Raw genomic sequence first — 20,045 nt, forward strand, 5'->3', positions numbered from 1 at the left:
TTGGGAAGGGGGCCTGAAGATGGGGGAAGCAGGGGTGGAAGGGTGGTGAGATGGAGAAGCTGCTCGCCCCAAGTCCCCGTCTTGCAGATCCTCTCCCACCATGTCAGCAGGGGAAGGCTTTGAAGGACCCTTCATGGCGAGGACAGTGTGGTCCTGTGGGTAGGGCCTTAGGTCAGAGGACTCTGGGTCCCCACCCCAATTCCAACTCCCACTCACTGTGTGACCTCAGGCCAGTCACGTCATCCCTCTGAGCCTGTTTGCTCATGTGAAAGGTGGGGACAATAGCAGCCTCTCCTTCTGGGGGGGAGCACTTTAAGGTCCACCTCCAATGCCCCCTCCTTCACAAGCCTTCCCTATCCCCCTCCCTTTTGGGGTTCCTTCACCCCTACCCTCCTTCCAGCCCAGCGCGGACCCACAGGTTTCGGGTGTCTGGGTCCACTTCTGTCTTCCCCAGCCTGGCGCCTCCTAGAGGCTGGGCCCAGTGTGTGGCAACGCCAAAGGGGCATCTCCATGGGTTTCCTGAAGCACTGGAGAGCCCGGAAGAGGGTCTGAGTGGTGGAGAGGCATGGGAACCAAGTGTGGGGCATCCGGAGACCTCACTGGGGGATGTGGCAGAGCTAGGAAGGGGCTTCCCAGGGGCAGGACCCTCTAGGGGTACAGAGCAGGCCTGTAACAAAACCAGGACTTGGATCAAGGGATAAGGATGCAAAGCGAAACTGAAGTCCAAATTTTGCCGACCACTGAAGGCCAACCCGGGGCACTGCTGCCCTCTTAGGCCTCTTTTTTCCTCATCCACACAGCTGAAGGAAACTTGGGTAGGGCAGGGGTGGTGGTGGTGGTGAAGCCACACTTCACCAGGGCTGGGATCCTTTCCAGGTAACTCCCACTCTCATGGGTACTAGACTCCTGCTTGAATGCCCTGTGGCACGGGGAGATCACTCTCTCTCTCCCAGCTACACACCTACCTCTGGGGCTCTGCTGGGAGTGAGTCCTACTGAGTTGGAATGCCACACCTTCCACCCCAACAAGAAGGGAAGGCTGCCATTGTGTGTCCAGGAGCACATGGGGGACAGATGCAAGAGCCTGCTGAGTAGTCCAGCCTCCAGGAGCCTTAGTTCTCTCTCTGAAAAATGGGAGTGAAGACATATGGGCTGATGGTCAAATGCGCCCACCAGGATCAGCCAGGACTGCAATGACTGTTAGAGGCTGAGTGCCCAGCCAAGCCTTTGCTTCTTGCGCCCCCTGGCGGCCAGCTGGGACGGGGCGTTCGCCCATCTTGAAAGGGAGAGGTGGCCATGCAAATGAGATGCAAATTATCAGCATCCCCGCGGGCTCTCTGTCTCGGTGTGAGGGATCTGACAACCCATTGTCTGCACAGACCTCTTTGAGAGGGCTATTAGTCTCTGGTGGAGGTTGCGTCCAAGGGCTGCGGGTGATAGGGAGGCCCTGGGGAGGTCTGGGGGCACTCACAGCTGCCCCCCACTACTTCACTGTGCCCTTGGGATATGTACAGTTACTTCACTCACCTTCTCTATCTCATAGGTCTGAGTCCTGGGGCCAGGGCTTGGCCCACAGAGGGCGATAAGTGTTTGCTGGGTAAATGCCTGCCTTGTGGACAACCAGTGGTACTTTCAGAGCAGGTGTGGAGAGTGATTGTGTGGGGGCCGCACACCAGTCAGGGACTCAGTGGGGTGGACCTGAGGCTCAAGCTGAGTTGGCGCAGTGGGGAGGCAGGATGGCAGCACAGAAGTGCCACCCCCCCAATACATCCTAGGAGGGAAGGGAGAGGACTGACCCCCATTTCCTGACAATGGGAAGTGGTTCTTCTTTGGCACCTCCTGTGCCCTAGACCTTCTCCCAGGCCCTCAGGCCCCCTTCACAGCCCTGACTTCCCACCAGGACTCTCGCTAAGCTGCCCCTGGCCCTTGCAACCTCTTCTCCACAACCACCCACAGTGCCAAGGGACATGTGGGGGGTCCTCCCAGAGCAGTGGGCCTGGGACCCACCCTGCTATACCCCAAACCGCGCCATTCTGATCTTCCTGATACATTTATTGTACACTGTGTTGGCACACAACTGGCCTTGGAGCTATACAGACAGTGGGCCATGACCTTCCAGGCCTAGAATTCAAAGGGATCAGTGTGGGCTCTTCTGCAGTCAGCAGAAATAAACTCAAAGAAATGTTGGCAAATACAGTAATTTAGTGACTAGTATCAGGTACAGCTGGATCCAGGAGCCCATGCAATGTTCTCAGGTCCCCTCTTCCATCTGTCCAGCTCAACAACCCCAGTAGGAAGGTACCTTTCCCACACTTCCAACAAAATTCCCAAAGGAGACCTCTAATTGGGTCACATGTCCATCTCAAACCAATCGGTGACCTGGGAGATGGGGGTCCCACGTCCACTCCTGGGAGCCATAAGGCCTGAGCCTGGGGTGGGTGTTTCTGCTTGAGGCAGAATGCAGGCCAGGCAGGCAGGTACATGAATGTCCACCTCAGCTTGTAGAGAAGGTCCAGTCGCCTTCTTTGTCCAGATGGAGAGAGGACCAGAGAGGGCCAGCTCTAGGCCCCCCGTCACACAGCATGTCAGAGGCAGAGCTAGGACTAATCCGGGCAGGAGTCTACCCTCCTCAAGCTGTGTGACCTTGAACAAGTCACTCTACCTCTTGGGGGCTCTCTTTTCCCATCTGTATTTGGGGATGACACCTGCTTTACAGGGCTGTCTGATGAAATATGACCTTTGTAAAGCCCCAGCACATTGCCGAGCACACAGTAGGTGATCAATTGGGATGATCACAGTGGCAGCTATTGGATGCGGGGCCATGGCTGATGTGGGGTAGGAGTCCAGGGGCCAAGTCTTGTCTTGGGACATTCACAGCTGGCCTGGAGGCTCTGGGCGGGAGCGGGAAGACCACACTGGCCACACTTGCTCTGTCTTCAGCCCCTGTTAGGTCCCACAAGATTGTGTCCAAGGGCCCAGCTCTGGTCAGGCTAGGGGGGCAAGGGACGAGGGTCAGGGCAAGGAGGTCTGAGACACCCCCAGGGCTGCAAGGGACGAGGGTCAGGGCAAGGAGGTCTGAGACGCCCCCAGGGCTGCAGGGTCACCCTGATGAGGCAGCACCCGAGGCAGGAGCCTGATAGGGCCTGGGGGGTTGGAGGGTCTGGGTGTGACTCCACACTTCCAGTCACAGGCAGTGACCCCCACCTTGCCTATCTGAGCCTCAGTTTCTTCCTCTGTAAAATGCAGCTGTATACAGGACGCTGAGCAAAGCAGGTGAGGACAGAGGCTGGGGGAAGTTGAAACTTGACCCAGTGAAAGTCAAACAATATGGGGGGAACAGCTTGGGGAAAAGTGGGAATGGAGGCTTTGAGAGGGGCAGTGGGCAGCAATTCTGGGGAGTAGTGGAGCAGTGTGTAGGCACAAAGGTGGGATCAGGAGGAGCACAGAGCATTCTGCTCAGAGGGGGTACAGCACATCATGCAGGGTGTGGGGAGAGCGTCCTTGAGGTGTAGGGGTGGGAGGGCCCAGGGCATGCTATGGGGAGACAGTGGGGGTGTGGAGCCCAGGGATGGCGGGCAACACTGGGCAGGGCACTGGCGTGAGCTGCTGACCCCTCAGCAGCCACTCCTGCCCCAAGCCCTCCAGTATCCCCCAGGCAATCCCACAACCCCCAGGCCCAGAGCTAAGCCTGGCACACAGCAGGTGCCCAATAAGTGCTCTGACTGCGCATGTATGAACTCTGCTCTAGGAGTTGTGGGGTCCCCGTCCATGTGTCCCTAACCCTCAGAGAGGGCCCCCACAGTACAGAGCACCACCACAGCACATGGGCAGGGGCTCAGTAAGTCCCTCAGGCACCTCTGATCGGCTGGGTGTGTCCTGCACGGGCACAAAATCACAACACACCAGGTCTTCTTGGGATCACACTCCTCACATGATCAATCACACCTCCCAGGATGGATGCCCGCCGCTGTCCTCTCCCATCCGGTTCTGGGCCTAGCCGTGTGGCTGGCCTTGACCGATGGGACATGCGCAAATGGGAAGCAAGCAGAGGCTGGATGAGCCCAGTGCACTGAGGCTGCCCTCTTGGTCACCAGCCCCCAGCAGCCCAGGCTGGACTGAAGAGGCCACATGGAAGTTGAGAACCGCCTCCCCCTCCCCCCACACACACACAGCCACCAGCATTGGTCAAGAGCCAGATGTGTGAAGCCGCCTCTGACTATCGCCCCTACGCAGCTCTGGTAAGTGCCACACAAGTGGCTGCCGGCTGATGCCAGCATAATGGCCCAGTTGAGCCCAGCCCGAATCACAGAATCACAGGCAATCAGATTGGAGCTGTAAGCCACTAAGTGTTCGGTGAGTCTGTCACATGGCAGTAGCTGACTGTTCCACCAAGCATTCCCATATACAGCTGCACCCCTTTTGACCCCCGATGAGCCACTTTGACAGAAGGGAAAAACAGAGACCAGAAAGGGGGAGGGACTTGTTCCGAGTCACACAGCAGATCAGCAGTGCAGAGAGGGGTCCAGAGTTGGGTGGTAATCACCGTGCAGGGCGCTGCTTGAGAGGTGCATGGGTAAAGCAAGCAGCTAGCATGTGGCAGGGCAGGGAAATATGGGTTCCCCTCTCTGTCTTGGAGGAGTTCTTGGCATTGGGACAGGGCCTATGGCCTGAATGAGGGGCAGGAAGATGGCAGAGAGAGCACGAGGGAGATGGGCTGACAACGGCCCTGCGCAGCACAGCGCACAAGGTCCCCTCTCTGACCGAGCACCTTCCCCCTGACCAAGCATCCTACAAGCCCAGCACAAAGCCCGAGTGGCTGGACGGCACGTCCCTTCTTGGACAACAAAAGGGTGGGTTAGTTCCGAACACAAAGCACAGGGAGATTGCTGACCCTACTCAGCACTACCCTGGTCAGAGGGGCCAAAGTACCTACAAGTCTCTTCTGGGGTCAGACTGAGGGTGGGGGTGGTTTCCTGGGGCTGCAATAAAACATGTGCAGTGTCCAAGAGGCCAAGGTCAGAGGCCATGAAGACAAGGTCAAAGGCCATCATGCTTGCTTAGCTAGGTTGGAGTGTGTGTTTGGGTCATCCTCCTAGGACCCTTGGCCTAAGCCTTCTGGGCATCCTTTGCAAAAATGGGACTGGCCACCCACTTCAGAGGTCATAGCTGGGATTCACGCAGGGCTGGGGGCTTCAAACCCACAGGGCTTACAAAGAGAGGTGTTAGCAGCACCTGGAGGCGCTACTAGCGTTTTTCAGAAGCACATTGCATTTTCTTTTGCAACAGCAAGCAGGGCATTTGAAAACACTTGGGAAACCATGAGTTCAAAGTAAAAGCTATGGCTTTTTGAGGCCCTACTGTGTGCAGGGCACTGTTCAAGGTGCTTTATAGAGTCAACTCTAGTCCCAATGGCTGTCACCAACCCATAGCAGAGCAGCCAAAATCAGATGGTTGTTTAATGCAAATGAACCCAGATAAACCCATCATGCTACCCACAGAGGGAAGACTGCTGCACCTCCATTTTGACACATTCGCAAGGCTTTTGTTTTTGACAAAAGTGTCTTAGTTCTCAGAAACAGCAACACAGAGGTTTTCTTCTTTCTAAATACCTGGCGGGGGACAGAAGGGCCAGAACCCTAAGCTGTGGGAGCCAGACACATCTCAAGGCAGAGTTATGGGTTACAGCATGTATGTGTTCAAACACGTGTTTATTAAGTTATAATGAAAACAAAGAGTTCCTTCCCCAAAAACTCTCTCCCCAGTGTGCCAGGACTATAAGTGCTTTGCCTTTTTACTCCATCCGGTTCTCGGCTCCAAGTCTCCATCTGCTCTGGGTACCCACCCTGCTGCCCACCTCCACGACCCCCTTCTACCCCCGCTCAACTGCTCCAGCCACACCGGCCTCCAACACACCCCTCCCCAGCCCCAGGGCCTGTGCCCTCACCACTGCCCCACCAGGAACACCACCTTGGCCATTTCCATCGTAAGTCTTTCAGGCCTCTGCTCACACCTCCGCCGTCTCCCTTTTCTCCCCTTTGCACATGTCTGAAATGCTCTGGTCCGTTCCATGTTTACCTGATTGCTGTGTGTCTCCCCATGAGATCAGGGGCACGCCTGTCCTGGTCACCTCTGTGTCCCCAACACCCAGCCCAGGGCCGGACACACAGCAGAGCTCAGGACCCGGGTGCTGAGTGACTGAATTCTCCCACCACAGATGTCAAATGAGAAGAAGCCATTGGACACCATGAGATGAGGAAAGGGAGCTGGCTAAGGAGTAAGAAGCAGCAGTTCCCGGCTGAGTGGCGAAGGTCCTTCCAGTGAGGAGGCTGAGCAACAGGGGTGGGTGGTTGCAGGAGCTACCTGTGGCCCTGGGTGGCGGCATTCATGTGGTCTCGGATGCTGATGGCCTGTTTGAGGAGACCCTCCACACTGCGGAAGTAGACGCTGCTGTCCACAAGGTTCTTCACAGCGCTGAAATGGGAAGATGAATCCAGTCAGTGCCAACCTTTGCCCCTCACGCCAGAGCTCAGCAGGTACCTGGGGGGGATTCTGTAGGCCCCCCTGAGGGCTCATCGTGAGCTTCAAGTTTAGATTTCCCTGCCAAGCCTACAGGACATTATGCAACAGAGAACTCGATGGCAATCCCCACCGCTAGACCATCTAATGTTCTGAAGGAGCTATAAGCATGTAAAGACGGTCTCAGAAATACCTTGCTTTTGGGGCGGCCGGATGGCTCAGTGGGTTAGAGCGCGAGCTCTCAACAACAAGGTTGCTGGTTCAATTCCCGCATGGGATGGTGGGCTGCACCCCCCCGCCCCCCCGCAACTAGACTGAAAACAGCGACTGGACTTGGAGCTCATGGGCCCTGGAGAAACACACTGTTCCCCAATATTCCCCAATAAAAATTAAAAAAAAAAGAAATTCTTGCTTTTCTCTTAGACAACCTCTTCCTGCCTCTAAAGGAAGCTTATCCACTCAACTGGACAGCTCTGGAGGTGAGTTTAGATGGAACCAGAATAACTCATCACGTTAGGGGACACTGCTGCAAAGCTGCGCTCAGCTCTGCTGTTAGCACCACACTAATGAATATCTCATGAAAATGTCCCCTCCGATGGCACTACAGGAAAATATTTACCAAGCCATGCGGGGCCTTGCTAATACCAGAAAAGCGCCTATGCAACGACATCTGCAGTAAAAATGAAAGTGTTGTTTTAAACGCCTTCTCTTTTTTGCCTGAAGGCAAAAAAACCAGTCCCATTTATTATCAGTCTGGGACTTGCTTGAAAATGGCCATGAGATCCAGGGGTAGAGCGTTTGCTGTTACCCGTCTGTTAACTTGCTCATCTTACGCTACCAAGTGCAGTCAGCTTTTCTAGAGTTTGATTGCCCACCTTGATTAAAAACAAAAAACAAAAAAAAACAAAAAAAACAACAACCCTGCTAATATAAGCTCACTATTGAATAGTTTACCTCATTTTAACATCTTTCAATTTTATACCAACCGTTAACACAGCATACAGCATTTCGAAAAATAAAAGCTAAGGGTTCTTCCACTGTCTGCAAAGGAAACATGGTCTTTTAGCATTAGCGAAATTCACATCTCACTAAAGAAAAGCACTCAGAGCTCAGGGGACACTGGCCTCCTGCCTGGCCCAGCTCACGAGGTCCGGTGGAACTTTCTGGAAAATGATAGACACCTACTTTATCCAAAGAAATGACTGCTCAGAACTTGAAATGTGGCTAGAGAGACGGAGCAGCTGAATACATGTGTCATTTTATTTCATTTTAATGCATTAAAACTTAAGTGTGCAGCCCTGGTGGTCCAGGCTTCTGCACTAGACTCCACAGGTAGAGAGGAACCAGGAGAGAGTAGAGACTTTGACACATTCTTCCTTTAGCTTGGGCCTTGCTGACAAGCTCACGGCTGTCTGAGAGCCAGTCAGCAGCCATGAGAGAGAAACTCCAATTTCTTTTCTACTCTTCCTTGAGCTGAGGAGGGTGTTTGTGGCTGCCATCCTCAGGAAGACGCCATATGTCCAGTTACCTCGTCCCAGTGCACGCGCTAGGACTGCTGATGGTAGAACACTCAGCTTAGTGTCCGGGATCCACATGCCTTCCTCCTCAGGTGGGTTGGGCAGGGCAGGGCTCACAGGACAGCTGGTTGAGATGCCCGTGAATGCCCAGGAGGTGACCCTGGGGCATGATGGGGTTGCCCTGGCCGTGGGGAGGCTGCAGCCCTCACCTGCAGGCATACTCCACTGTGTAGATGGCTCCCTGGCTCTGCTCCTCCCACCGCTGCATGTCAGCCTGTGGGCAACAGGGGGGCTGTCAGCAGTGGGGCTGCCACCTCCATCCTCCCAGCTCTCTGAAATGAAGCACCCGATCACCATAGCCACAGGCGGACCCCCTCTAGCCTCTGACCTTTCTTCCTACAACTCCTCTCCCAAACCAGTCCAGGCTTTCCGTGAACATCTGGCTACCATGCCTTGGGGCCTTTGCACTGACTGTTCCCTCTGCTTGGTATGCCCTTCCCTCCAGTCTTCATACAGCTGCCCCCTTTGCACCATGCAGGTCACAACTGCTCCCCTTTTTCCAAATTTGCCCCACATCTGTCCATGCATAGCCCTAACCTGGCTCGCTGACCACATGCCTCCTTGCTGGTGTCCCAACCTTGACTCTTAACCCAAAAGCTCCTATTCCACCAGCAGGCCCCAGCTCACGATGGGGGGACCATGGGGACACTGGTGGTAGGGGGGCAAGGGGCTCACCTTATGCTGGGCCAGCTCTGGCAGAGAGCGGCGCACATGTTCCTGCAGCCGGTACAGGGCCACAGATGGCTCATTGGCCAGGACGTAGACGCTCTCAGTGAACTTGTCCGTGACTAGGTCCAGGGTCAACAGTGGGAGGTGGAGGGTGGCAGAACAAGGGAGGCGGGGCAGGGCACAGACACAAAGAGACAAAACATAAGACTTCTGATTGCTCAGGCTACCGTGTTTCCCCGAAAATAAGACCTAGCCGGACAATCAGCGCTAATGCATCTTTTGGAGCAAAAATCAATATAAGACCCGGTCTTATTTTACTATAAAACCTGGTCTTATATAAGACCGGGTGTTATATTGATTTTTGCTCCAAAAGACACATTAGCGCTGATTGTCCGGCTAGGTCTTATTTTCGGGGCAAGGGTATGAGTCCAGCCAGAGTGGTGAGGAATGTCTGGTCGCCCCCAGCAGCTGGGTCACCTGTGGCCCAGGTCATGGGTTGAAGGAGATGGTCACAGAAGGTCTCACTCATGATATTGTTAACGCATCCAGTGAATCATGAGCGTTCCCCTCCGAAGCCCACTTCTAGGGGCACCGCTGCTGCTCACTCCCATCCCCTCACACGTCTTTTACCCAGTGAATGACTCTGAGGTTCTTCCTCGGTGCATCAAATAGTTACTGGATCTGAAAGTGCCTGGAAGTGTATATCCCTGGGTGGCCCTCAGCCATGACTAACCATCGAGGGCTATGAAAACCTGTGTCCCTTGCTGTGTGCTGGGACAACTGGGAGGCTTAACTCATCCCCCTGAGTCCTTTGTGGAACCAGGCTGAGACCTCCCTCTGTGGGACTTTATTTGAGGTCACTCTTTGCTCAGCCTCCTCCCCAGCCCTGTCGTGTTCTCCCCTCTCCCCTGGGACTCTCCTGGTAAGTTGATTACACACAAATCTTCATCCCAGGGTCTGCATTCCCAGCCAGCTGAATATCTACACTGTTCATGAGCAGATCCTTCTGGTTCTGCCACAAAACAAAGCCCAAACCTCACCCATTCTTACGACAGCATTGCCCCCACTGGTCCAGGCATGGCCACCTTCCCTGGATGCCAAACTCAGCCCCTCCCTGGTCTCCCTGCTTCCCTTCCTGCCAACAGTCCCATCTCCATGGAACAGATGGTGTGAGCTCCTAATGAATACACCAGATATGTCCTTCCCTTGCTTGAAACCCTCCGATGGCTCCCACCAGCCAGAGAATAAAACCCGCTTTCCTCATCAAGCCCCTAGGGCCCTGTGTGTTCTGCCTGCTGGTGACCTTCCTGCTCTCTTTGCCCTCTGCTCAGGCACAATGGCCTCTTGGCTGTTCCTTGGACACTCCCAGCACTGTCCAAAAGAACTTTCTGAGATGACTGAAAGGCTCTATACACTGTCCAGTATGGTAGCCACTAGCCACAAGCAGCTACTGGGCATGTGAAATGTGAGTAATGTAACTCAGAAACCGAAACTTTAATTTCACCTAATTTTAATTCATTGAAATACCAATAAATACTATGAGCAGTAGCTACCGTACAGCAGCACAGCTCTGAACACTTTGCCACCTGAGGGCCTTTGCATCGGTTGTTCCCACCACTGACATGCCCTTCTCCCACTGGCTTCTCTTCAATCCCTCATGTCTCAGCTGAAATGTCACCTCCTGGGCAAAGCCTTCTGTGATCACCAAGCTTAATCAGATGTCTCTTCCATCTCATTCTCAACTTCAGCACCTTGTGCATTTCTCTTATACTTAAAACTCTCATTCTTTATTAGGTTACGTGTTCACAGAAAAAAAATTCAAGCTTAGATTCGTGAAGGCAGGGGTTTCTCGGAGCCTCAGTTTCCTCATCTGTAAAAATGCAGTAATAGGACCTACCATGAGGTTTGCTACAGAGATGGACCTCTTGCTACTGCCCAGGGCAGTGTGGTTGGCTAGAAAGAGAATGCTGCTGTGTCTGGCAGTCAAGGGAGGTTGCCCGTAAGTCTGTCCAGTGAATCCATCCCGCTCACCCGCCCAGCCTGCCATCTTCAAACTGTGTGTCCTTTTATTTACCATTTGGCCTCCCCATTTTGATAATTAGCATAGTGATAGTTTACACATCGGTGTTGTTACAAAGGAGGTGGAATTAAATGTACTTAAATACCTTCTAACTCATTAACTAGGAATAGCATGTGTATTACATAACAAAAAACTTCATGATTTAAAAAGTTTGTGGCATTTTGTAATTTGTAACTATGTGATTTACAGATAGTTGATAAGCCAAGGTAAGCATACACAGATGCGCAAATCTACAAGGCAACAATACACACGACTGCCACGCCCCAAGCGTTCTTCCAAAGCATCACAACTATCAGGCCACTGAATTCTCACAGCCCTATGGAGGAAGGGAGGGAGACTACTGTATTCCCCATTTTACAGATAACAAAACCGAGGCACAGAGACTTTCTAAAGGTTTCAAGACTATTTAGCGGCCCAGCCAGGATTCGATAGAAATTCAATCTCTGCCCCTCACGCTCCCTCCCCGCGTCTTTGCCCCCTCCCGCCCTCTGTCAGTTCGCCTCTCCGCGAGTTCCTAGGCCTTCCATCCAGTCCCGGGCCCCGCATTACCTTTCTTCCCCTTGAGTTGCATCTCCGGTTCCTCCATAGCGACTACGGCCTATCGAACCCGAGAACCGGAACTGGAAGTCTGGGCCTGAGTACGGCTGCCTAAACCTTCCCCGCGAAACCGGACGCGGCCGTTCTCCAGTTCTGGCATTAATTGGTTCGGCCTCCTAGCTCCGTCTACCCAGACAGGAGGGGGGCCGTGAGTGAGAAACTAGGGAAGGAGGAACACCAGGAGGCGGGTGAGGAGGGGGCAGGGAACCTTGAAGCTCCAGGAGGGACACGGAGGAGTGAGGGGCAAGGGCGCCCTCCCTTCTCGAAACCCTCTTTCCGGGGGCGGACGAATTGGGTTTCACCGTCCATATAAACACTCCATACACCGTCCACTTCGGGCCATATAAACGGCTTCTTTGTACTCCCCTGCTGCCATCAAATCCCTGCACATGCTCATGAGCCCACAGGACAGTAGAGGGGACATTGTTATGGATGGGGGAGGTAAGGCTGTCGCTCCTTTAAATCTCGGACGCCCCGCCTGCTTCCCCCCTGACTCTGATTGTAGAAAGTCCCGCCCACCCACCTGAAACTGGAGCCTATTGGCTCCCTGTGGAAAAACCTGTGGGCGGAGCTGGGGGAGGGTCAGGGAAGTCCGGAGAACTGCAGTCTGACCCTGCTGTACTCTCTCCTGAGCTTCGGGAACTGGAACGCGCAGGCGCAAAAGCACTGCTCGGCCTCCACGGTAACCACGCCCCTCCCCCAAGCCTTAAAGGGCCAGAAGCAGCTCCTACAGCGCCAGCCCTTCCGCGCTTTTGGGAGGCGGGGGTGCGCAAGCGCTGTGGGGGAGCGCTGGGGTGGGGGTAGCGGTCGCGTATCAAGTTGCTCTCTGTCCCGACAGAAGAAGCCAGGGCGCTGAGGGTCCAGACTCCAGCTGGCTCCCCCCTACATCAACTGGAGGAGAAAAGTTTGTGAATTGGGCCCCCAAGTTTTGGGGGACCCGGGCTTGCGGCGTGAGGTGACAGAGGAGGCTCGTTCGAGGTGAGTGAACCTCCTGAATTGGTTTGGACGGGCGGTGGGATGGGACCAATTACATCTTTGTTGAGTCCTCAGTCATTCAGGGGATACCCTCCAAAGCATAACCACAGGGAATGTTTATTAAGCTCTGCCAGTATATCAGGTCCCCTGCTCAGCTATTTACAGACGTGACTTCTTTTAGACCTCATTTTCCCGTTATTAATGAGGAAACTGAGGTACAGTGAAGTTAAGTCATGTGTCCAAGTTCTCACAGCCTGTAAGTGGAAGAATTCAAACCTAGAGAGCTGACTTCAGAGACAGGGCTTTAGGCAATGCCTGTTGTACGTGGTGGGGAGGAGTGGGCCTGACAAGCAGTTGGACTCTTGTTTAATTGCCCTGGTGAGCCCGCGTTTACCCACCCTCACTGTGTAAGGCTAGGTATGCAGTTGGTGCCTACTTAATAAGAGTTGTTGATAACTATTGTCATCTCTCCCCTTTTGGCACCTTCACCAGCTTCTCCCATGGAGCCTACCCAGCCTACAGAAGAACTCAGCTTGACCCAGCAGCCCTCCACCCCAGAATTTGGGGACCCTGAAGACCCGGGTGATGAGATCCTTGATGGCTCAGACACAGTGGTGCTCAGTCTCTTCCCCTGCACTCCGGAGCCTGGGAATCCTGAGCCGGAGGCTGGTGCCTCCTCACCTCAGGGTAGGTACTTCCCCTGGGCTTGGCCTCTGGGATACAAGGACAGTGGAATGCCAGGCCCAAGATGGCACGTCTGGCTTTATGTCCCACCACCTAGACGTGTCTTCTGCTCCACCCAGGGAGGGACTGCTTATTTGTTTTTATTGTAAAGTCCACATAACATGAAAGTTACCATTTTAACTAGAATTGTTTATAATTCAGTAGCAGTAAGTACATTCATAGTGATGTGTAACCCCACCCTGTATCTGTACTTATAGAACTTTCCCATCACCCAAAAAGGGGACTCCCCCCGGGCCTCTCTCAGGGACCTGGGGCACAATTTCCACATGAGCAGGAGGATCCCGAAGCCACCAACCACTTAGGAGAGGGCCTCACCCCATACCTTACTTAACATCTCTGGTGACAAGGGCCCAGGACCCGTTCAGTGTACTCCAACAGTTGCCTTTTCTGAAGAGCAACAGGGTCCCCAAATTCTTCAAGTTTTCAGAGACTTATTTGCGCCTATGGGGATGTCTCCGGACCAGCCAGTAGGTCCTGCAACTTCCAGCTTCTCAGGGCTCAGCCATGGGAGCATCAGTGGAGAGGATGGGGGAGTCCCACAGTGCCTTTGGTCGCTCCACGTCTCCAGGGTCTGGCTTGAAGGCCCCGAAACATACCAAGGGGAAATGAAGGCCCTTCCTCTCTCCCAGCAGGCAGCTCCCTGAAGCACTCCACAACACTCACCAACCGGCAACGGGGGAACGAAGTCTCGGCCCTGCCAGCCACCCTGGACTGTGAGTGGCCCCCATCCCCAAGTGGGGGAGGGGAAGCAGGGTGGCAGGGCTGAGATGTGCAACTTGGGATGGGGTAAACTGAGGTACAGAGCAAGGATAAGATGGTTGAAGACTCTACGTCTCTCTGGCCCCAGCCCTGTCCATCCACCAGCTTGCAGCCCAGGGGGAACTGAGCCAGCTGAAGGAGCATCTGAGGAAAGGTGTGCCCATACCCGTGCACTGGGGTATCTGTGCTTGTCTAACCTCGTGTGCTGGTGTGTCCATGTGCGTGCTGACGCGACCTGTGAGTGTCCACGTGTCCCGCTCCACGCTTGTGTACAGCGTGGTCACGGATGTATATACACATGTGCTTCCCCCACCCCACTCTCATCTGATCCCAGCCGACGGCCCCTTCCCCACTCCCCTGGCGTCGTGGGAAGTGGGCAGGGGAGCAGTCCAGTGCTATCACCCCTTCCTGCCAGGTGACAACCTCATCAACAAGCCAGATGAGCGCGGCTTCACCCCCCTCATCTGGGCCTCAGCCTTTGGAGAGATTGAAACCGTCCGCTTCTTGCTCGAGTGGGTGCGTCCCTGCCCAGTGGGGACTTCTGGGGACTTGAGGGTGGGCCGGGGGCCTGGCTGAGTCTGCTGGTCCTGTGTATCTGTAAGATTGGACTGCTGGGGGGACCCCAGGATTCCAGGAGATACTCCCACCCCTCCTCACCGCTCCCTCTGCTTCTCCCAGGGTGCGGACCCCCACATCCTGGCCAAGGAGCGGGAGAGCGCCCTGTCACTAGCCAGCACAGGCGGCTACACGGACATCGTGGGGCTGCTGCTCGAGCGTGACGTGGACATCAACATCTATGACTGGGTGAGGCAACGCCGCACAGACTTCCAGGCCTCCTCTGAGTGCTCAGAACACAAGACAGATTCATCCCGAGCCTCACAGAACTCCCAGCTTGGGGGTGGGGGGTGAGCAGCCAAGGCAGCCTGCACAGCCAAGGGAGGTCACGGAGGGCTTCCTGGAAGAAGGGGCCCCTACGCTATGACCCAAAGGAGGAGCTAGGCAGGCCAGACGACAAGCAGGAGGAAGAACCACGTTAAATTGGAGGGCGCAGGGCGGTGTGAGAATCCAGAAGATAGTGCTAGCTATCCCTGCTCCTTGCCCCCGACAGAATGGAGGAACGCCACTGCTGTACGCTGTGCGCGGGAACCATGTGAAGTGCGTGGAGGCCTTGCTGGGTGAGTGGGAATGGAGACTGGCCTTGGAAACCCCAAAGCCCTAGTGCTGCTGCAGGAACCCTGAGGGCCAGGGAGGGATCAGAGCTCTGCTTGAACAGATCTTAGGAAGGGTGGTCACTGCCTGCTTTTCCCAGAGGGTTGATCAGAAGGTGGTGGGACAGCACAGGGGTCTGGCTTCAGGGACCCTGGAGGTGGGGGTTCTGTTGGCCACATTCTCAGGAGAGCTCAAGTTCTCATCCAAGGCCACATGGGCATCCAGCAGACCTGGGGCTGCATCATTGGGGGTCACTGGACCTCCCGAGTCCTGTGCCCCATTCAGGGCTCCCGGCCCTTAGGGCGAACACCCCCTGCAGCACCTGCTATGCTTCACAGCCCGAGGAGCTGATCTCACCACTGAGGCTGACTCTGGCTACACCCCAATGGACCTCGCCGTGGCTCTGGGATACCGGAAAGGTCAGCCTCAGACGCGTGGGGTAGACAGTGCTGTAGGTGGGGTGACCACAGAGGGTCCTTGGAACATCCCTCTCAGATGTCAGGTGCTGGTAGCAAGAGTTCGCATTAGCAGACATCGAGTGCCACTGTGTATCTAGCCAGGGCACATGCTAGGCCTGACTCTTGGAGGCTCCAGGGGTACTGAGGGTGGGTGTGTCAGTGAGTGGGGCCTTGATGGGGGACACTCAGGCACAGAGAGGCCCAAAAGAGGCCCTGACCCCACATCAGGATGGATGGGGGTCAGGGAGGGCTTCCTAGGGACCCAAGGGGAGGGAGGGTGGTCCAGGCTGGAGGAATAGCACATGAAGAGGCTTGGCAGGGTGAGGGTGCCCAAAGGGAGGGGGCCAGGTCACAGTGCAGTGAGCTCTGAAGGCCATCGTCTCTGAGACAGGAGGTGGGCATGAGCAGAGGCCATAAGCAGACCCCAGTTTTACTCCCCACTTCCCCTTTGGCTTCCCCACCCATAAAACAGGGAGATCCTAACAAAACCGCCCCCCTGGCGTCATGGCAGGGATTGAAGGCTCGGGAAATACCCCTCCTTGTTTCAAGGAATCATACTGTATTTGGGACAGAAAATCAATCCTCACAGCCCCTCTTGTTCTTTCCTAAACATCACAATTTGTCAATTTTGTTGGGTAAGGAATATTTTCATGATGTCAAAAAGCCTTCAAAAATGCATTTTTACAAACTTAGGGGAAACTGAGGTTCCTGGGATGGGGGCCTCAGTCTTCCCAACTGTGGCCTGAGAGAGGGGCATGGATTTCCCTTTGTATGAAATGGGTCCTCCATCCAGGTACCAGGGTGGGGTTCATCCCCCGACGGGAGGGTGCAGTCCTCAGGGCAGCACCTCCCCAGCTCAGCCTGCGACGGGAAGGTGCCGGTGGGCGTCTGCCTCTGCAGCCCGCACTCCCTTCATAGCCCACCTTGTCCTGTTTCCAGTGCAACAGGTGATCGAGAACCACATCCTGAAACTCTTCCAGAGCAACCTGGTGCCCACCGATCCCGAGTGAACGCCACCTGCCCCCAGGGACTCAGACACTCAGGGAACAAAACGGTTGACCCAGAGCTGGGAAAACCCAGAACTGGCTTCAAAGGCAGCTCCTGGACAGATGGTGGGAGGGAGCCCTTCCCAAAAGAAACCAATAAACCTTCTGTGCAGAACGTAAAGGACTTTGCTGTGCTTTTTGGAGGGCTCCTAGAGGAGGCAGCCGCTCAGCGGCCTCACACCTTCTCCCCCAGCACCCGCAGGTGGTAGATGACCACACGGCCAAAAAAGTCAGTGGCATCCTCAAACGTCACCTTCAGCCGGTCCACCTCGGCAGCTGGCACGGAAAAGGTGTGAGCACAGCAGTCAAGGAAAACAGGTGGCTTGTTGTTTCCTATCCACCAGCCCCCACCCAGTCCCGATTCCGACACCACCCTGCACACGGTGGACCCCTCTGAGACTCACACAAAACAGGTTATCATCAGCACATTTCACAGATGAAGCAATACAGGCCCAGGGGCCACTTGCTCAAGGTCACCACAGGGCCTGCAGCTTTCAGAGGCACAGACCCCCCTGAGGCCTGGGCAGGATATCTGAAGCGAGTTGTTGTCGTCAGGGTAGAAATCCACAATCTTGTTGAAAGCCTCACTCCCCTGGGAACCTGCAGCAGGGAAAGGGGCAGGCTGTGAGGCCGGGATGCCTCCTCCAACCCCCAGCTTTCCAGGGCCTTCCAGTACCTTCCAGGCAGCCCCTGCGACTGGAGAAGCCTCCCTGGAACTGGATCTGCAGCTGGGAGACACGGATGCGCTGGGGAAACTCTAGTATCACCCACTGACAGGGACCCTGGAAGCAGACAAGAAAACAGGCCACAGACACTCCAGGCTCAAAGCCATGCTATTCCCTTCTCTCTCACCCAGTCCTTTAGTCGGGGGAGGATTCAGCACGTTCTTCCTGGCCAACCCAACTGCCCAGCTAAGGTGCCCAAAGTTCTCAAGGCACCCTGGACCCCTGAATCTGATTCACACGAGGTAGGTGCCTCACCTGGTCCGAGTTCCAGCACGTTTCTTCGTTCTGGTCGAACAGATGCTTCTTTCCAAACTGCCGGGTGTTACGATTCAAAACCGAACTCACCCTGGAGACACCAGAATCAGGGCGAGGAGAGGAGCTGGGCTTAGCACCGAGGGCCGGCCCATCACCGGGTCCTCCCCCTCCTCACCCCTCCACAAGCCCCCAGCTCCGTCCACCGAGGGCTCAACCCCAGGCAGAGGGTTCCGCCACTACTCCTCACCCCCACCAGGCTCTCACCTGCTCACGGTCTCTGCACAAACCAAAGAGTGGGTCATCTCAGCTCCACAAGGCCTCTTAGGGCTGAAAGTTAGGGTTCGAATCCCGGCGCCAACGCAGCCCCAGCAGAACGACTTTGTCCCCGCGCCTCTGAGTCTGCACGTCCTCACCTGCAACCCGGACCAGAACCGTCACTGCCCCGCCCACTCCAGTCTTGATCACCCCCTTGCAGGAAAAAATTGGAGGTTTCAGGGAAACTGCCAATAACCCGAGGCCAGGCCTTTCACAGCGAGTCCAAGGAAGGGAAACAGGTTTCCTATGGCTCCGGGGTTGGGTCGCTACAGCTCCGAGCCTCAGTTTCTCTGCGAACAGAGAACCAAAACCTGTACCCGGAACCGCGTGGACACCGCACAGGCGCAATGTAACTCAGGCCGCACCGCCTTCGCTCCCGGGGCGGGGTTTGACTTGCGCTCCGCCCTCCGCTCGCGCCTCTTAAAGGGCCTGCGGCCAGCGATTGAGTTTTCCTCGATGTTGGTGGAAGAAGGCTAGCACCTGGAAGCAACTGTGTGCCGACTGTGTGCGGAGCTCTGTCTTTTGGTGCCCGAAGGTATAGAGCACTGGTTTTGGAGACCGAGAGACTTCTTATAAAGACGTCTTCCTATCTAGGGAAGGCTGCAGATTCCATCTCCTAACTGCTAATGCTACCTGGGAACCCCTGCCCCTTACTGCCTCCTGGAAGCCAACGGAAGAGGTCACAATATTGCAAGTACAGGCAATTTTCATCAGCCTCGCGTGTCCTGGCTGGGACACAGGAGGCCGGGCCTCCAAATCTGCCTTGCCGGTAAATGCTACCTGGGACAGGCTTATTACAGAAGGGGGCACGTGAAATTGGTTTTGAAGGATGAACAGGAATTTGCTAAAACAGATTACCCAAAGCCTCAGATTTAGTTCATTGACTGAACAACTCCAGCCACTCCTTACTGCCCAGCTCTGTGCTAGGTGATGCTGGGGACTGTGAGAGTCCCCAGTTCCAGCCCCATACCTGAGGAGCCCCCAATCTGAGTAATACAGAACTAGACACACCCACACACACTCCCAACCCTATGGGGAAAGGGCTGAGCCAGGGGGAGACATGGTGCTGGGGGAGCAGGGGCTACTTGGAGGGAGGGCTTCCTGGGAGAGGGAATATTGTGCATACACCTTAATGAGTGGGTAGGAATTCACCAGAGTGAGAAAATCTGGGGGTTGGGGTGGGGTGGAGGGGAGTCCAAGCAGGGAGAACAGCATAAGCGAAGGTCTAGCTGGGTGAATCTGAATAAAATATGTGGAGCCAGATCCTGCTGGGCCTGGGGCAGTCACAGAAGGTGCTTGAGAAAGGGTGGGACATCATTCGATCTGCATGAATGGAGGGTTCTGAGACAGATCAGCCACTGGCAGGAGGCTGTGGTTCTTGGCCTGAGATGAATGGTCTGGGAACCAGCCCCTTTCTTCAAGGACTGGGGGAATGGTCCTTCTGGCATCCTAGTAGTGTCTGCTCAAGCCCACTCCAGGAGGGGGTGCTGCCTGGGAAACTGGGACACTAGCGAAAGGGCCGCCGCATCAGGCCCTGCCTGCTAGGACTTCCTGCATTCAGTCATGGCCTGCTGCCATCCAGACCTGGCTCTGCTGGTCTCAGGGCTGGGGTTGGACATGGCAGAAAACATCTCCTTCCGCCCAGAGGAAGTTAGGAAGAGCATGGACCCTGGAGGGCCCAGATCCCGCTCAAATCCTGGCTGGGCCACTCACTGACTGTGTGTGTTCTTGGACAAGCATGTGGACCTCTGTGCCTCGGTTTCTTCATCTATGAAATGGAATTCTATTTCTAGAACTGCTGGAGAATTCAGTGGGCTCTTCGGGTTGACACATGACAACAGTGCCGACCTTTGCTGAGATCCCACCTTGTGTTTAACTTAAAGCTACATTTTTGTCTCCATACACAGCTTGTTAAACATGCTGTGCTGGTCTGTGTTACCTCCATTTTACAGCTGAGGGTACATCCACTCGTCCAAGGTTCTCCAAGAAGGATATGCTTGCCCTAGGATACCCCCCACACTACTCCTGGTCTTGGAATGGAGCCACTTTGCCCACTGGGATGGGGCCAACTCGTACCTTCTTCCCGCCTCCTCACCCCACTGGCGCCTGGGCATGAAAGAG

General features: G+C 55.1%; 3 protein-coding genes across 9 annotated transcripts; 1 reads left to right on the forward strand and 2 right to left on the reverse strand.

Moving 5' to 3' along the window:
- Positions 1-5,690: 5,690 nt before the first annotated feature.
- On the reverse strand, positions 5,691-11,526 carry BORCS8 (BLOC-1 related complex subunit 8). Of its 2 annotated transcripts, XM_033134901.1 has the most exons (4): positions 11,391-11,526; positions 8,768-8,880; positions 8,242-8,306; positions 5,691-6,470 (listed from the first exon to the last, which is right to left on the reverse strand). In XM_033134901.1, exons 1-4 carry the CDS (start codon positions 11,425-11,427, stop codon positions 6,356-6,358), a joined length of 330 nt encoding a protein of 109 aa, XP_032990792.1. In that variant the 5' UTR covers positions 11,428-11,526; the 3' UTR covers positions 5,691-6,355. The 2 variants fall into 2 exon arrangements, with proteins under 2 accessions (XP_032990792.1, XP_032990791.1); XM_033134900.1 differs by lacking the exon at positions 8,242-8,306.
- On the forward strand, positions 11,519-16,744 carry RFXANK (regulatory factor X associated ankyrin containing protein). 6 transcript variants are annotated; one of them, XM_033134894.1, is made up of 11 exons: positions 11,524-11,626; positions 12,072-12,120; positions 12,277-12,416; positions 12,906-13,100; positions 13,787-13,870; positions 14,005-14,070; positions 14,332-14,432; positions 14,595-14,720; positions 15,025-15,091; positions 15,464-15,544; positions 16,523-16,739. In XM_033134894.1, the coding sequence occupies exons 4-11, from the start codon at positions 12,914-12,916 to the stop codon at positions 16,591-16,593; spliced, it is 783 nt and encodes a 260-aa protein (XP_032990785.1). In that variant the 5' UTR covers positions 11,524-11,626; positions 12,072-12,120; positions 12,277-12,416; positions 12,906-12,913; the 3' UTR covers positions 16,594-16,739. The 6 variants fall into 6 exon arrangements, with proteins under 6 accessions (XP_032990786.1, XP_032990785.1, XP_032990789.1 ...); XM_033134895.1 differs by lacking the exon at positions 12,072-12,120 and having other exon boundaries at positions 11,519-11,626; XM_033134893.1 differs by lacking the exons at positions 11,524-11,626; positions 12,072-12,120 and having other exon boundaries at positions 12,146-12,416; positions 16,523-16,741.
- On the reverse strand, positions 15,559-18,267 carry NR2C2AP (nuclear receptor 2C2 associated protein). The gene is made up of 5 exons (XM_033134899.1): positions 17,874-18,267; positions 17,610-17,700; positions 17,306-17,411; positions 17,162-17,229; positions 15,559-16,921 (listed from the first exon to the last, which is right to left on the reverse strand). The coding sequence occupies exons 1-5, from the start codon at positions 17,909-17,911 to the stop codon at positions 16,805-16,807; spliced, it is 420 nt and encodes a 139-aa protein (XP_032990790.1). The 5' UTR covers positions 17,912-18,267; the 3' UTR covers positions 15,559-16,804.
- Positions 18,268-20,045: the final 1,778 nt, after the last annotated feature.

The sequence above is a fragment of the Rhinolophus ferrumequinum genome, chromosome 18 (assembly GCF_004115265.2).
Source record: "Rhinolophus ferrumequinum isolate MPI-CBG mRhiFer1 chromosome 18, mRhiFer1_v1.p, whole genome shotgun sequence".
Lineage (NCBI taxonomy): Eukaryota > Metazoa > Chordata > Mammalia > Chiroptera > Rhinolophidae > Rhinolophus > Rhinolophus ferrumequinum.

Excerpts from the sequence above, each read along its gene's own strand:
- NR2C2AP (XM_033134899.1), bottom strand. The coding sequence starts at position 17,911 with ATGACCCACTCTTTGGTTTGTGCAGAGACCGTGAGCAG. Across the intron at positions 17,701-17,873 it reads TGTGCAGAGACCGTGAGCAG|GGTGAGTTCGGTTTTGAATC; the intron begins GTGAGAGCCTGG and ends TGGTGTCTCCAG. Across the intron at positions 17,412-17,609 it reads CGTGCTGGAACTCGGACCAG|GGTCCCTGTCAGTGGGTGAT; the intron begins GTGAGGCACCTA and ends GTCTGCTTCCAG.
- BORCS8 (XM_033134900.1), bottom strand. The coding sequence starts at position 11,427 with ATGGAGGAACCGGAGATGCAACTCAAGGGGAAGAAAG. Across the intron at positions 8,881-11,390 it reads GCAACTCAAGGGGAAGAAAG|TCACGGACAAGTTCACTGAG; the intron begins GTAATGCGGGGC and ends CCCTGGACCTAG. Across the intron at positions 6,471-8,767 it reads CAGAGCTGGCCCAGCATAAG|CGCTGTGAAGAACCTTGTGG; the intron begins GTGAGCCCCTTG and ends TTCCCATTTCAG.
- RFXANK (XM_033134895.1), top strand. The coding sequence starts at position 12,914 with ATGGAGCCTACCCAGCCTACAGAAGAACTCAGCTTGACCCAGCAGCCC. Across the intron at positions 14,433-14,594 it reads TCCGCTTCTTGCTCGAGTGG|GGTGCGGACCCCCACATCCT; the intron begins GTGCGTCCCTGC and ends TGCTTCTCCCAG. Across the intron at positions 15,545-16,522 it reads GGCTCTGGGATACCGGAAAG|TGCAACAGGTGATCGAGAAC; the intron begins GTCAGCCTCAGA and ends TCCTGTTTCCAG.